The sequence below is a fragment of the Centrocercus urophasianus genome, unplaced genomic scaffold, assembly GCF_019232065.1.
Source record: "Centrocercus urophasianus isolate 14NV4802_14NV808 unplaced genomic scaffold, USGS_Curo_1.0 seq_31, whole genome shotgun sequence".
NCBI classification, from domain to species: domain Eukaryota; kingdom Metazoa; phylum Chordata; class Aves; order Galliformes; family Phasianidae; genus Centrocercus; species Centrocercus urophasianus.
Genome location: NW_024884878.1, coordinates 400,849 through 416,572, shown reverse-complemented (window position 1 = coordinate 416,572; position 15,724 = coordinate 400,849). Strand labels below are relative to the sequence as shown.

Sequence of the window (15,724 nt, the reverse complement as noted above, 5' to 3'; positions counted from 1 at the left end):
TGCCTACAGCAGGGGATTGGAACTAGGTGATCTTAACAGTCTCCTCCAACCCAAAACATTCTATGATTCTATGATGTGTGTGTTGCTTGTATTTCTCAATCTCTTTTTGCTGAGACTCTACTACAGAGTTTTAGTAAGCTGCAGTCAATTGGGTCCAAATGTACTCCTATCCAAAGCTGATAAGTGACACCTTTGGTATTCATAGAATCATAGAGTCATAGAATCATGGAATCACCAAGGTTGGAAAAGACCTAAAAGATCATCCAGTCCAACCGTTCACCTCTTCCCAATAGCTCCCACTGAACCATGTCCCTCAACACAACATCCAGCCTTTCCTTGAACACCCCCAGGGTCAGGGGTATTGCTTATGCCCATTCAACTTTTATTATCCTGGACCTTTGTTTCACATTTCCAAGATTTGGTTGTCAGTTTCAGATTTTGAGAAGACAGACAAGGAGTGTGAAGAGCTTTTTGAAAAGGAAAGGCACACGTTGCTGTTTCATAGTAATAACGTCTGAGATTGTTTCATATGCACCATGCAAGAGAAGTATTTGCCAGGAATTACTGATTGCTTCAGTGTGGAAAAATAATGCCTAGCTGACTTTTTCTGGTATGTAACACATTCAAGCCTGCAGCTGATATGTTTAAACAGTTCTTCCCAGACTGCTATATGAAGAGCCCCCTCCCTGTGAACTGTTTCTGAAGGTGGATAAAAGCCACAGTAAGTAAATATCACTGGGAAACTAGAGAGCAAGAAAGGGAAACAATAGGTGTTTTTCTCTCCTCTATAGCCATCAGCAACATGTATTGAGAAGATACATCACACAGGTCTGGTTGCTCCAGGGAAGGGCTGCAAATTCAATTCCTTGCACTGTTTCTGTCTCCAAGATTGATGTCTCTTCTTGCCAGTAGCTCAGCATGAGATGAAACTGGGACAGGTGAATGGGAGAAGCAGCAGCCATACCTGGTAAGGATGGAAGTGTTTGCTGCCTGCATCTCTGAGCAATGGAGAAAGCTTGAAGGGGGAGGAAAGCTAGGAAAGAAAACAAGAGAGCAAGAGCAAGGAATCAACAGCAAAGAGGGAAGATACAGGGAGTATGACACCCAGTAAGGGTGAAGGTCTTCATTTCTTAGTGATATGGGAAAGTGAGTTGAGTATAGTTGAATATATATATTTTTCTGCCTTACTATGACCCAAATTCTTTCCTTTCTCTAAAGGCAGTGACTCAGAATATGTGTATATTGACAATTCATAGCCTTATTACTACATGTTCCACAACACAACTATTACATTTAATAGTACCTTAGTCATTTTGGTGCCTTTTCACTATAGCAGAGCTACCAGCTGGTAAGTAAAAAACCCAAGAGGCTGCTGTAGAAGCCCTTCACCCTTGCTGGGGTATCCTCAACAGAAAGACTGGGCTGGGCTTCCCACTGCAGCCCTGGGGCAGATGTCTCCCTCCACCTCCTGGCCAGGCATGAGATGAAGCAAGCCACTGTCCCTTAGAAAGGCAGAACCACCACCCAAGAGATCTGCGTGGGCAGGATGGCTGCAGGTTGGGGATCAGTCAGTAACCCCAATTTGCAGAGGGCTAAACTTTGCCAGCTCTGTACTGATACGCCTTCTGCTTCTCATTACAGCCTCACAGTTGTATGTCACATGCTGTACCACCCAGCACACCTGTATGTGGGCACTACCACAAACAGCTTAGTGTGCTCTGCAGGTGCCTGACCCTGTCTCACACAGAGCTGAGGCAGATTTTCCTCTTACAAACTGTGTGCTGGATTCCAGTGAGCAGGTGTCTCCTTGCTGCCTGTGGACTTCACTCCTGTAAGCGTGTCCTCTACATAGTGCAGTGATTTTGGCCTAAATAAAACACAGTGAGAGAAATGACCTGGTTCTGTTCATCCCACTTCTACTCACTTTTTTCTTTTTTTTCCCATGCACAGCCATTTCCTGTGTGCTTCTTCCTAGCTTAATCAAACTTTCATGCCCAGAGCACAGTTGCAAAGAGCTTTCTTTGCTTAGATTATCCACGTTTCTTCACATTTCTCCTACATAGCTACAAAGATGAGCTTGTTATGGGACATTACAATTAATGAGAAGTCCACGTGTTGATAGTCCCTATGTTGACTGTCAACTGACTCCTATTTCTGAGCCGTACTATCAGAATCATCCCGTTTATAGGTCAGCATAGGCAGTCATGCTTTGTACTGAACTGTTAAGTTAGGCTGTGGCAAGGAGAGGCATACAGCTCTTTTTCCACTGGCACACTCTAGCTTCCTCCGGAAAGCCTCGTTAAATAAATCAGTAACTATTCTCTCCACTATGCCCTGCACTGACTCACAAATGCTTAAGGACCTTTTCATCTCTCACTTCTTATATATCTTCATGGGGAGTGCTTTGTGTGCATCAAAGGCTTGTACTGCAGCCCAGCACATAGGCATCTCTAAAATGTCAAGGCTTAATCCTATCAAAGATGAACTGGTTCACAGAGATATAGGTGAAACAGAAAGGGAAAGAGACAGCATCATGCAGATGTTCATGGAATAAATGTATACAGCCAGTGGACATCTCCTTGTGAATGTCACAGTGAAAAAGTAACAAAGATTTCATTATGGTCTGTGTGTAGTTCAGGCAAGTAAGAAAAAGAATGCAGGGAAGATATTAGTAATCTGCTGACTTTTAAGAACTGACTTTTGTAATGTCAGTGTAAATCTCTTGTCTATGTGCCTAAGTTTCAAAAAGCTCTCCTTGTGCTGAGAGCATAGACTGGGAATTTGCAGATACAGCACAGAACAAGCTATTTTTCTGTAGGAGTGCGAAGATGCAGAACATGAATCAGTGTTTTTTCATGGAGTCAGCATACTTACTTGACATCCTCTGAAGAAGACAGACTCTTGTTGTTACCCTTCTGTTCTTCCTTACCCTATTCTCCCATTCTTTGACATTTCATTGGAACACAATAATCCCCCACAATTCCTAAAAAGGAGTCAGCAACCTCTGCCATAGCTTGCCGGTCTGCAGCAAGCCTCTTGGATTTCACCAGATCTGCAATGAGGGATAGCACTGCGTGTCCCATAAATGAGCACTGTCTTTGTCAGAAATGTCCTAAGTGACAAAAAGAGCTCGTTTTCATGGAGTCTGCCATTATCTTTTGCTTTTCTGAATTCTCCTTTTCAGCCCTGCACCAATTCAAAACAAACACTTGTGCAAAATTATCCATCACACACTGAGTGTGCAGCCTAGCCTAGGCGACGCAGCAAAGGTAAGTCAGAGAGTGGAACATTAGCAGCGAGCTTCTCCCTGCAGTACTGGGAGCAGTTTTGTGCTGATCAACCTCTCCGTGACTCTGCCTGCTAACTGCTCAGGAAGCAATAGCAGTTCCATGGAACCGCAGTGCACAGCACAAGTTCAGCCAGTCAGACCACTTCTAGCTGCTCTGGGGCAAGGTATTTCTGCAGCTGGCATAGGCAGTGTTGTCACAGTGCCTCTGGTATGCTTCTGGTGGTTGCCATGCTGCTTTCACACTGGCAGCTGCAATGCCAGCCAAGTTATGAAGGCAGCTGCGGAAAGGAAACTTCGTTGTTCAGGACACTGAACTCTTTTATATCAGACTTGCTGCCAGATTTCCTACACAGGAAAAACTGGTGGGTGAGGGGAAGTACTGTCTTTGGTTATTGTTTTGCCTCAATCCTTCCATAATTTCAGAAAATCTTCTAATTTAAAATATGACTCGTAATCCAAGCTCTGACACATTGCCTCCCAAAACAAGGTGCAGGTGTGACAGACTGTGTATCACAGGCTGCTTTGCTGTCATGGAATCTCACATCAAATACCAAATCCCAAGTCAAATCACCCCACCTCAGCCTTGCCTACATTTCCTACTTCTCAGTGTAGAGGGCCCTGTGTTTTGTCTGAATTCATTTGAATCCCATGAAAAACATCCTCTTATAATATTGTGACCTACTGCTGGGCTATAGAAATCTATTCTTAGCAGCAAATGGTGCTATGGCAACTGTCCCTGCAATATGGCACATTAGCAAGAATTCTATCTTCTTTTAATCCATAACTCCCAAAATACCTTCTGCACATCCCAAGCCACCTGGCTTTTCCTATCCTCCTCAATGTCAGGGAATCAGCTCCTTCCCAATTTATTTTTCTAGTTCATTTTGAGGCAAAGTTATCTTGATACGTATATCTGAAATAATATACTCAGTCCCAGCTGTCATAACCTATATTGCAGGATGCTCTCTTGCTTTCCTGTAACACTTCCCCAGTTGCTCATATCTCTCTTGCTGAATAATTCTTTGACATAGGCTCTATCCTACGCTGTATTCCTCTTTGTAAATCCTACCAAAGACAATTCATCATCTTGAAATGTTCTTCTTAAAACATCTGTGGTAATAATTAATAAATTATTTACTTGGAGTTTAATACAGCTGTTCAAAGCCTCCTATGACAAGACAGGCTTGTGTTCTATGCACTGGTTTATCTCCATTAAAATAGCTGGAATTTTGTGAGCTGATGCACATCTAGAGCTTGCTTTGGTTGGGAGCTAGGAAAGCACATGCTGAGAGTTGGGCTCTGCCTCAAAGAGCTGCAAATCAGGCATTATAGACACACTCCAAACTAGCTGATCACTCAGATCCTGATGCACTTTAGGTAATAGACCTATAAAACAATCTGAAATGTTTCATCTCTCCCTGCCCACATTAATAATCTACAAAATTTTCAAGTGTGCTGTGGGCTTGTACACAGCATCCTGCTAATAATCTGGTACTGAAAATGCTTGAATACTGAGCCACCTACAAGTTTCACAGCATTTGGTCAGTAGTTGAAGGATTTTTGTGTTTCACTACATCCCATATGCCACGAATGCTTCAGCAACATGGGGATAGCAACAACAATGCAACTGAAAAGTTCTGCAGATAACAGGCTAAACTCATCTCTGGTGTAACCCCAGTGGCTGGAGCTCAGTGATAGGTGCCCTAGAACTGGAAAGAGGTGTGTGATATAAAGTGGTTGTTCCCACTTTCCTGCTCAGGTCCCTTTCTACCCCTGCCCTGCCAACATGCCAATTATACTGATCTGCTGAAGCATTGATTATGACATTGTTTACAGATCTTCAGCAGGGTCCCAAAGGCTTAAGAGTCATAAAATGTCAGTGCCACAATGTAAGCCTGATTTCTTTACTGCAATGATCAAAATTTCTGGTATAAATTATGTTAAACTCCTTCCTCTCATAAAAGGTTTTTTAATACTTCAGTGTGAAAAATGCTCACAGACTATAATGGACGGTGTTTTAAAATTAACCTCGTTCTTTCTTATTTCATTTTAATGATCCTGAGGAACTTTTAGTGACCAGCTCCCTATCACGAAACACAAACTTTTGTTCCTCACGTGGGTTTTTCCATGCTTGAAATACTCGCTACTCCCATTCTGTGTCCTTCTTCCATCTTTCCATAGCATGCAAACCACTGCACTCTGCAGAAAGAAGGCAGGAAAGTGGGAGAAGGCCCATGTGACTGGTCCTCCTCTGCCCAGCTGCCAGGCAATGGACTCAAGCTCTGCGCTTGGCCCTGGAGCACTGGAGCATTACACTGCATTGTGTCAGCAGCGCCCAGGCCTGGCTTTGTCTCCTGTGCCTCAAGTGAATGCCCTTAGCCATCAGGCCCAGCCTAAGAGTTCCTCTGCCTGTCCAGTGGTTACTGAGTTACCTTACGTCTCCAGGAGAGAAAGCCAGAGTGCTGGTCTGTCTGCTAAGCACCATGGCAGGCCTCTTCACCTGGATGGCTTTGTGCTCAACTGAGCTATTTATGTTATTCATCTACTTAGTTTTATACATAGCCATTTTTCTGTCAGCAGACGACCTGTTGCTGCAAATGCTGCAGAGAGTTTTTGACAGCCCCAGGGATAAACTGTAGCCTGCCAATATGAGGCTTACAATGCCAGCAAAACACTGCTGGGCAGTGATCCCCTCTAGTCTGCCTGTGCTCCTCATGCAGGATGGAGCTCATCCAGCCACACTGCCTTGCATCCTCCTGATCTTCTTCTGAGAACATCTGTACCACTGCCTGCCAGGACCTGAGCTCAGGCAGCCTCCTCTGTTTTACATTAGGCTTGTTGACTGCTAGCACCCAGCATGCACCCAGCACACATCTCTAATGGGGCAGTTTTTCCTTATGCTGAGCACATATTCAAGCACCATGTATTCAGCCCATACCAATTTGTGTGCTGCCTCTGGACACTATCACAGTTGCCTTGTGGCTGCCGCAGTTCGATGGAATCCAGGCATCCTTCTCATCAGTTCATTATCCACTTGCTTACCAGTTATGTTCTCAATCACAATATTATAGTTATTACAGTGTCCCAGCAATTAGATTTCCTGTTTTTCAGGCTTGTCTTTCAGCCTGCTCAGGCTATTATTTTTGCCTGCAAGCACACATGAGGAACGAGTGTTGCCAATTTGCACTGCATGCTTACTGAAGGCAAGCTGCAAGTACACTGGGTGTTGCAGAGATGCAAAAGCACATAACATTACCCCTCCTGCACAGATATCTCCACCAAAGGATACAATAAACCCTGTCCCTTCCAGGTCTTTGAACAACTGATAAAACATTTATATTTTCATACAACCTCTACATCTCATTAGCAGTTTGATTGTAGAAGTACTTAAAATCGGCACACAAAGGAACAGAAGCAAAGCTGTAGGAACTGAGATTTCCCAGTCAGTTAGCCAACTACATCACAAGTAGCAGCACTAGTACTTCAACTACATCTTCAACACCTTCAGAATTTACTTACCAAATACAAGTTTCCTACAGTAAATTGTGTCATTCGTAAGCAGTTTCTGTACATATCCATTCCCATACGAATGATTTGCGATAGCACTGTATTAACATGGAAATGCATTTATTTCCTTTAGTGATTATTTGTAGTTAACACATTTTATTCCACTCTGTTTGTCACACTGAAAGGATTATCTCAGGCTTGGGTATTTTCCTGTTCTTTTATGAAAACATGATTTTGTTCTGTTTCTGAAAATATTTCAGAATCTACTCAATAGTAAACTACCCCCAGCCCCACCCCCTCCATTATCAGGTTTCCTACACCTTGATTCTATGCTAGTGAAGCTGGCGGAGAAGTCCTTTCTGCTGCATGAAATCTTACTCATTAATCAGCAATCTCTTATATTTAGCAGTGGTTTCCTCACCGAGTATGCTTTGCAGTCTGTCACGAGTACCTGTGGTTTCTGTTGGAACTTCACTTTCGTTGCTCGAATGTAATTCCAACCTTAGAGAAGACTGCTGTGCATCCTTTCCACTGAGTTGTGGAAAGGAGTAGAGTCATTTCCAGTGAAGCTTTTGGGTCAGCTGGGATTGAAATCTGGCCAACAAACAGCAGCACGGTAAGCCACCTATGAACTCCAACATAGCTGACATTGGAAAACTGGCAAGGATGCTACAGTGGGGCAGGCACTGGGGAATGTGGATCACTTATGGGTATGTCCAGGGGTAAAAACATTCAATTAACTGTGCAGGACTGCAAGAGCCAAATCGATGTTCGGACCATACAAACGCTGGGGCTGATCTTCAGCCTGTCCCAAAAAACCCATGATCTGGCCAGGTTTGTTATGGTGTCTGATTGAGATGCTGTGATTTGGCATAATGAGTGGGTGGGTCACAGGACTGGGGATGGTGCTGAGTAGGTGTGGGCAAAGAAAAGGTGAAAGGGGCTGTGCCTGCACACTGAAGTCATTCCTCATTGGACATTCTGGTTTTATAGTTACAGGACAGCCTTTAGAAACACATATTTATTCAGTACTGAAAAGTGTCAAAAAGCCATTAAAATAACAACTGCTTTACTTCTGGCTCAGTAAATATGAAAGAGTCGGTGCAGTTTTGGTATGAGCGTGTTCTTGTTCTTACCAGCTGTGCGGCGTGTTTCCTACTCCCCGTATCTTCTATAGCATTTTTGAGTTCTTTTTAAAATGCACCTCTTAGCGATGTCCATAAACGTTGACCAGTTGTGCCATGGTAGCTTTCATCAGAGGTTGCACAAGTTGCTGTTTTCCTTTCCCAGTCCAAGTGCCATTTATTTCTATGCACTGCTAGATCCAAGGCACAAGTACAAATGAGAGCCCAGCTAGGTTCTAATGAATTTTTTGCAGTGTTTTGAGAAATGAGGAACACTTTTTCTGAGCTGTTCCACAACAGCATGAATGGTGCAGTCTTATCGTCTGCTGCAGCCCACATTTGTGGATGTGGGTGCTGGCAGAAACCTGCTGATAGCTTTGCCCCAGCAGTGCTCTCACCCACAGAAGCTCTGAAATCAAGCACCACCGCTGCTCTTTGAGATGAGCAAAAGAGCAGCAAAAGTACATTGTGAACATTGTCTTGATATTGAAAAGTCATCCAACAGAGCTCTAAGGCTACCATGTAATTGCATATTATATCCTAACTGCCAAGCAGCTACTTCCTTTACCTATGTTTTCCTCTGGGAAAGAGGCCTGGTCCTTGCAGGGATGGAAGCGTATGGATGCCAGGTCCCATGCTTGCCTGGAGGTGTGCTGTGTGTCAGCATGCTGACCTGTGTCTGCCTCTTGAGCCCAGGCAACGCAACCAGGAAACCTGGGCCCTGGACAGCCAGCAAGCCTGCTACCATATTCTTCCAAAATATTGTGGTTCCAAATTTGCTAAAAGGACTAACTCATCATTTCAACATGCTAACATCCTAACTGATTTTTTCTCTCTGTAGACCAGACAAGGCACATAAGCTTAGCTTGGCTGACAAGGACAAAGGCTGACAAGGTTCTGATTTGCAGTACACCACTGACATGGTTGTACATGCCAGTCTGGAAACACTGGTCATGTTTTTTTGCCCTGCTCACAGGCACCTTGCAGCTAAAAGCCAGAACACCTTTGCAGTGGTCCCACAATCCCTAGGTAACCAGGAGCTCCAACCTTCTGCCCTTGTGCCATTTCAGCATTTCTGGTCTGCAGAGCACACACCTAACACCAATAGCTGTGGTGAACCTGGGGCAGAGCTGAGGACAAGGCTGCCACATGCTGCTTAGCTGACAGCCACACATGGGCACGTTGTCACAAAAGGTGTGCTGATTTTCAGGAGTGCACATTTTCTTTTCAAAGGGGCACAGACGGAGCTTATTAAAGTCAGTGTGAAAACTGCTAAGTTATTTCACACAAAACAACACTTGATGCCCCTAGTTTTGCAAATGCACAATGCCATTCTCAGGCTATTCTGTGACTGAGCATTTGTTGTTAGCCAAATTAGTGGTTGTGAGGGCAAGGCAGGAACTCAATGGGTCTCTGACGCAACAGGAATCCACTGGAGTTCAAACAGCCTGTTGTCATCTACTGCATTTCTGCAGGGAAGTGGTAGGAATCACTGACTCAGAGCTACTTCCAGAGGTAAATACTGGGTCACCACACACTCAGAAATGATAACACAAACAGCAGAAAAATACAGGATGGATACAACAGAAATTATGCAAAAAATACAGTGTTTCTTTAGATAATGGAATAGAAAAGGGGTTGCTGTATTGTGACGTCCGTGCTCCCAAAGCACTGCTCAGAGAAGGTCTATAATTGTTTTTTACAGTCTTCCCTCTACAGCAGGAGCTGAAAAATAGCTGCAGCAATTGCAGTGTGAAACGGGACTCAAAGGAGAGAAAAAAAACCTGCGTGTGCTCTGTCTTATTCTGTCACCTGGTGCATGGCTCATAGGCATGTTCAGAATGACAGCTTGGCACCTTGAAACTAGATCAGTTGGGCATTTACCACACATGAGGTAGGATCAGAACAGATTCCCCCTGAAGATTTCCACAGGTCTTCTTTGATCCACTCCAAGATTTCCTTTTAGTCACAGAGAAAAGGAGGCCCAGGCATACCTGAAAGGCAGATAAACCGCTAAAATTCCCACTGATTGGATTCCTTTATCAAATGGAAAGCACAGCTGCATGTTTGTCACTGTTCACAGGACTGCATTTAGCCAACATATAAAAATGTATAAAAGTATTTGCCATAACTTGAACTGGCTGTAATTTAAGTTTAATTTTGAATACTGGTGTGGCTTGAAACATAACACAGAGAAGTTGTTTTCCACCTTGAACATGCATGTTTTACTGATTTAATCCAAATCCATCAAAAATGCCAGATCTGTGAACTGTCACAAAACCAATCAAAGTCATGTTGTGAGCTTTTTGAGATGTTGAATATTTCATAATCTGTCAGCACCACATAAGCATTCTGCATATTTCTTCCACAGTGAGCGTGTTAACTTACTAAACTATTTTATGAAATAACACCAGCCCAAGTTTAATAATTAAACAAGGAAACTTACGTCTGCTTAATGACAAGCACACGCCTCTAAAGTGTAGTAGGTTAAAATATTATTGCCAGTAATCACTGTGTTACTCATCAAGGGGAAGGCATGCCAGGTGTAACACAGATGGGTTTTGATTAAGCTGAGTGTGTGGCAGCATGAGAAGGAGCCTATAAACAGGAAGGACTCTTTGGAAGGGTAGATAATAGCAGGACAAGGGGAAATGGTCTGAAGTTGAGAGAGGGAAGATTTAGGCTGGATGTCAGGGGGAAGTTCTTTATTAAGAGAGTGGTGAGGTGCTGGAACAGGCTGCCCAGATCCCTGGAGGTGTTCAAGGCCAGACTGGATGGGGCCCTGGGCAGCCTGATCTGGTATTAAATGTGAAGTTGGTGGCCCTGACCGTGGCAGGGGGTTGGAGCTTCAGGATCCTTGGGGTCCCTTCCAACCCAGGCGATTCTGAGAGGTGGAGGTAGCACTGCATTGCGCCCTTCCCTCCACAGCGTTCCATTGCCACACAGTCTGTGCTCAAGCTACAAAGTAAAAAACATCACTAAAGTTCACATTATAGGCTCAACTGGCATAGCTGCCCCAATGACTTTCTGTTCCACCCCACCACGTGGGTTTCAAGCAGCCAGTCCAGGAGCACAAGATGCAGCTAGCCTTGGAGGAACAGCACTGTGAAAAATGGACCACGCTGCACCAAAGGCACTACTCAGGAGCAGCTGGTCCTCTCAAACTCAGGAAGAAAACTCTCCAACTCCAACATGATGTTGGAAAGCGGTGTTATTTTATTCTTTGTTCTATGTTCCAGGTGACTTAACAAATCAAGCATGTCCAAGGCACACATATGCAATACATTGGCTTACATATTCATTTTTTTCCTTAACACATATAAGGAGTTTCTTATAACTCCTTAATATATGCTAATGTCCATCTGGGACATTAGCAAAGACCTCTGGTGGTCTTTGACCACTTCCTTCCTCCTCATTTTTCTAACATCATCTTCATCATAATGACATTCAGCCTACCTTTAGCTGTATTTCCTCAATTTGGGAAGTTCCTATTTCTTGTCATGCCATAAAGAGCAGCTTTCTAAGTTGGTGCACTATAGCCCAAACCAATGTATGTGAATTCAAGGGAAAAATCCTTGTGCCTGGTGGGTCCAAAGAGAAAAGTGGTTTATTGTGACCTCAGTGCTTCTGTGAAGTTTTGCTCCACACAAATCTAAACTAGAAAGTTTTAGTACCAGCACTAATTGATCCTTTTGCTAAGCTAATATACTGGTCCTTAAATTAATGTCCTGATTCCTTCTGCTAAATCAGCCTACATTAAATCAACGCTAAATCAACGCTAAACTAGCCTACATTAAACTCATGGGTTAAATCAGCCTTAATGAAAGATCCCAGATAAAATTATAATTAATTCCTTAACCTTTAGTCTGAATAACATCTCAATTCATTAGGCATAAACAAGGAAGGCACTCAAATAGGATATGGCTTTTGAGTAGGCACAGAGAGAGAAATCTCCAGCGTTATTTTTGTGATAGAGCTTGCCACAGACTGTCTTGCTGGAATCAGTTCTCAGCTGCTCCGAGACCTGCAGCTTTGATACTTACTGACATTTTGGCATCCTTTCCTGCACTAAGATTATTCATCCCCTGAATTTTTTTAGTATTTTTTCTTCATTGACTCCTAAAAATAACTATGATATTGAAGTAAGAATCTTAATATTTGAGTACCACCTATTGAACTAATCTTGGCTCTGCAATATTTTTCATTCTGTGGACAAAATCCTCACGTCTGGACTCTTTGCAGATGTTGCTTGGTTCATACCTCCACAGACACCAAACTGCTCTCAAGAAACAGCTTCATTCAGATCGTTCGCTTAAAACACTTTCTGAATCCCAATTGCGTGGGAAAGTCAAACTAATTGAACTGTCTGGCATTAATCCACAAGGCTGTGAGGCTTGGGATGTCCCCTGCCTGGCTGCAGGGCCTCATGCACCAGGCAAAGACTGGTCAGTGAGAGATCCAGAGATCCTCTGCAGTGCCTGCTGCGTACCATCTGTGAAACATGCTCCTCCTCTTAGTCATGTCTGCTGTGCTTTTAGCAGAGTTGGATTTTTCTAGCAGCAGGTTAGCCCACTGACTGGGCATCAAAGCTGAATAACAATTGAAAGCTTTAAAGTGCAATTTAGAAAACAAAAAAATATATCAAACATGTCTTGTTGCTGCTTTAGAAGAGCTCTGGGAGCACATTAGCCTGGGTGAAACATGAAAGAGCAAGGAATAAAGGTGAAAAGCAAGTTGATGAATGTAGGTGGTTAAATGGAATTAAACGTGTGATTATGTGACAGGTGGGTATGGGTATGAATCACACACCATGCTGCCATTTTAAAATTAATGCTGCACAGAAATAGACCACGCTATCATTTTAAATGACACAAATGGGGCTTAACCTTGTTTCTTTCCATCAGTCTCAATTGATTATGAGTTTTTAAAGAAGTAGTTAATTGCTAGGAATGCATTTTGCTGTTTTTCAGAGCAAGCTGCTGATGAAGAATATGATGAGTCACCTAACTGGATAGGGATGTGTGTCAGTATATAAGGAGAAAAACAGATTAATATACCACCCGAATGCCAATGTGCATTCTGATTTTTGATTACAGTAAATAGGCTCAGAATGATATTGTTTCATTGATGCAAAACTTAACACAGGTTGAAAACGGGTAGGCTGGAAGATTTGGGACATCAGCTTAAAAAGAAATGTAAAAAATATTCTTGCTTCTCTGTCCCACTGAAAATCTGAATATTTTCTGGTATGAGAAAGAAGAAAGTTCTAAAACGGTGCATTGTTTAAAAAATGTGGACCATAGCCCTGAGGTGAACACAGAAACAAAACAACTGCCTGTTATGTGGCTGGCTGTACACACTTCAGCACTGGGATCCGTGCTAAAAGCAGCAGCAAACAACTGTCCATTCCCCCTCCAGTGAGTTTCTGCCTGGTACTAACATCAGAGCCATTACAATTAATGAGCTGCTCCTATCTCATGAAATGCATTGGGTAGGGTGAACACCTCCTTGAAGAGGAAGAAATGCTCCTCCCACGGGGATGGTGAGCTTGCTGGAAGCATGCTTCTTCAACTCAGTGCTCCAGCATGTCGGAAGTGGGTATGTGTATATAATGTATGTACTGGGTATGTATGTTTACACCACGGTCATGCCAGTGTGGAGGCACTTGCACCTTTTAAGTTAGCCAGGCTACATCTCCATATATTGGCATCTAACTTCTTTCTTGATGATGAATAGCTGCTTGTTTTAGAAGAAGTCTGGTTTGATCATTTAATTGAAAATAATATTTAAATAAATAATAGTAATGGTAATAAATAATAATGATAATAATAGTTTGACAGCTATTAATTAGGAAAATAATTAGTCACATGGCAAGGTGTCAGTTCTGCACACAAAGGAACTAACTGGTAGTTGTCTTGGAAGAGTCTGGTGTCCTACCAGCGCCACTGAGTATTGTCATACAATAAACAGACGTTGGTGATTGGGGAGTACTTTTCCTTTGAATTACAGGAGATCTGTGCTCTTAAAAAAAATAATCAAACAGGCTCTACCTCCTCTCCTTCTGCACAAAAGTGCCACTGTAAGCTACCACTGAACAACACCAAAAATTAAATGTGTGAGAATAAAATTATTTAGGACAAAGAAAGCTAGTCATTGTTTTTCTGATGTTTTAGATCAGGGATGGCCAACCTTTTGGCTTGCCTGGGCCACACTGAGTGAAGAGGAATTGTCTTGCTCTACATAACATACTCCAAAAGTAATGCCTTCTATTTATTTCCGTGGAAACTACAACAGAGACAAAGGGCACAACAACACTATTTGATAGAGGAAATTCTCAAATTATCATTAATAAATAAGTAGCAAACCATTTTAATGTTTAATATTTTTCGCAAAACATTAAAAAAAGAGGGGAACAAAAAGATAAAAGTAGTGGGATATCTCAATGGCAGTGGCTGCAGCTCTTCGTGAGGTCTTGAGGTGTTCATCTGAGGTTTTTGACAAAATTTTATTCTCTGTGTGCTTCATCCTTGACAGCTGGTCACAAATGTGTGTGCTGCCAAAACACAGTGATGCAAATGAGGCACCATTGTGAACTGAAGGATATACTTCTCCCTGTTAAGACAGGGATTACAAAAGCCTGGTAAAGAGACATGATCAGATTTTTATCAGAGTTGAATATTTGATTCATTGCCTTGATGTCCCTTGTGATAGTCCTCAGTCTTCCCTCAGTGACTGACTCAATCTGAGCTACCAGTAAAGGATAATAACCATAAAGGTGAGCCAGACTAGAGAGTCTCCTACTAATGTCCCTGACCCAGACTCCAGGGAGGCAGAATGCTTCCCTACGTGTAAGGTCTGACCAATGTGTGAAGCCCTCCATCCTTCTCAGATACCTTTACTCTTCTTTCCTTCTTGGTTGAGGAGGTTTTGAGGCATGGAGTCAATTGCTTTGCCCTAGACAACCACATGGGTGGACCTTCCACCGCATCCTCACTCATCTCTCCCTTGAGTTTCAGAGCCTCAAACATATCACCTAGGGACACTTGGAGAATCGAGATAGGTGTGCCTCTGACACTGAACTGAGAACTGCTTCTATTCCTCCTCCTCTCCTAAATTCCCACCTTCTGCCCAATAGTGGCAGTGCAGAAGGTTCACTACTATTTATGGGGTTTCACATCAGTATTGAACGGAGTTATTTCACCAGTCTATTGCCTGCTTACATTTTCTGGTATCCTTAACCTCTCCACCTCCTCCTTGGGCAGATCATCCACCTGGTCACACCTCACACAAATCATATTCTTGCTTCTTCACTTGCCCTAGGCAACAGCCTAGGAACTCCCTGAAGCCAAAGACCTGAACCACCACATTTTGGGGCAGGCAAAATAACAAGTGTGCACCATGCCTGGAAGTATTTGCTTACTGGAACGATGCATGGAGAGGTGGGAGCAAGCTCTGGGTCCAACTGTTAACCCTCAAAATTAATTCAATATATAGTCCTCTTATTGAGGATGTACGAGATATTAAACTGATGCGAGCACCTGATCTTAGCCAAAAGGCCAAGAAGTGATCTGTAGCCATCTACTTGCATCACACCAACAGAAAGCTCCATTAACAAAAATCTAATTAAAAAATACTCTCACAGATCCCCTCTATAAGACTTTGCTTTTATCCAGGTTTCAAAAAGCACACTCTTGGTTGCATAATGGGGAAAGCAATCACTGTGATTGTGGTTAAGTCAGAACCATGCTAAGAGCCAGGCAATCTCACAAGAAGCCACATCACCTTAAAGCCATGCAGCATGATG

At 43.0% G+C, this 15,724-nt stretch overlaps 1 protein-coding gene and 1 non-coding gene across 2 annotated transcripts in view; one reads left to right on the top strand and one right to left on the bottom strand.

Annotated features, from left to right (window-relative positions):
• The window catches only part of LOC122166015 (protein fem-1 homolog C-like), a 40,461-nt gene extending 39,591 nt beyond the window's left edge, over window positions 1–870 (top strand). Inside the window, exon 3 of the mRNA XM_042829474.1 lies at window positions 792–870. Within this exon, the coding sequence (XP_042685408.1) occupies window positions 792–811 (20 nt within the window). The 3' untranslated portion in view covers window positions 812–870. The remainder of the gene's footprint in view (window positions 1–791) is intronic.
• Window positions 871–15,306: 14,436 nt separating this feature from the next.
• Window positions 15,307–15,488, bottom strand: LOC122166083. The gene has a single exon (XR_006170656.1). It is a non-coding gene; the product is annotated as a U2 spliceosomal RNA (small nuclear RNA).
• Window positions 15,489–15,724: the final 236 nt, after the last annotated feature.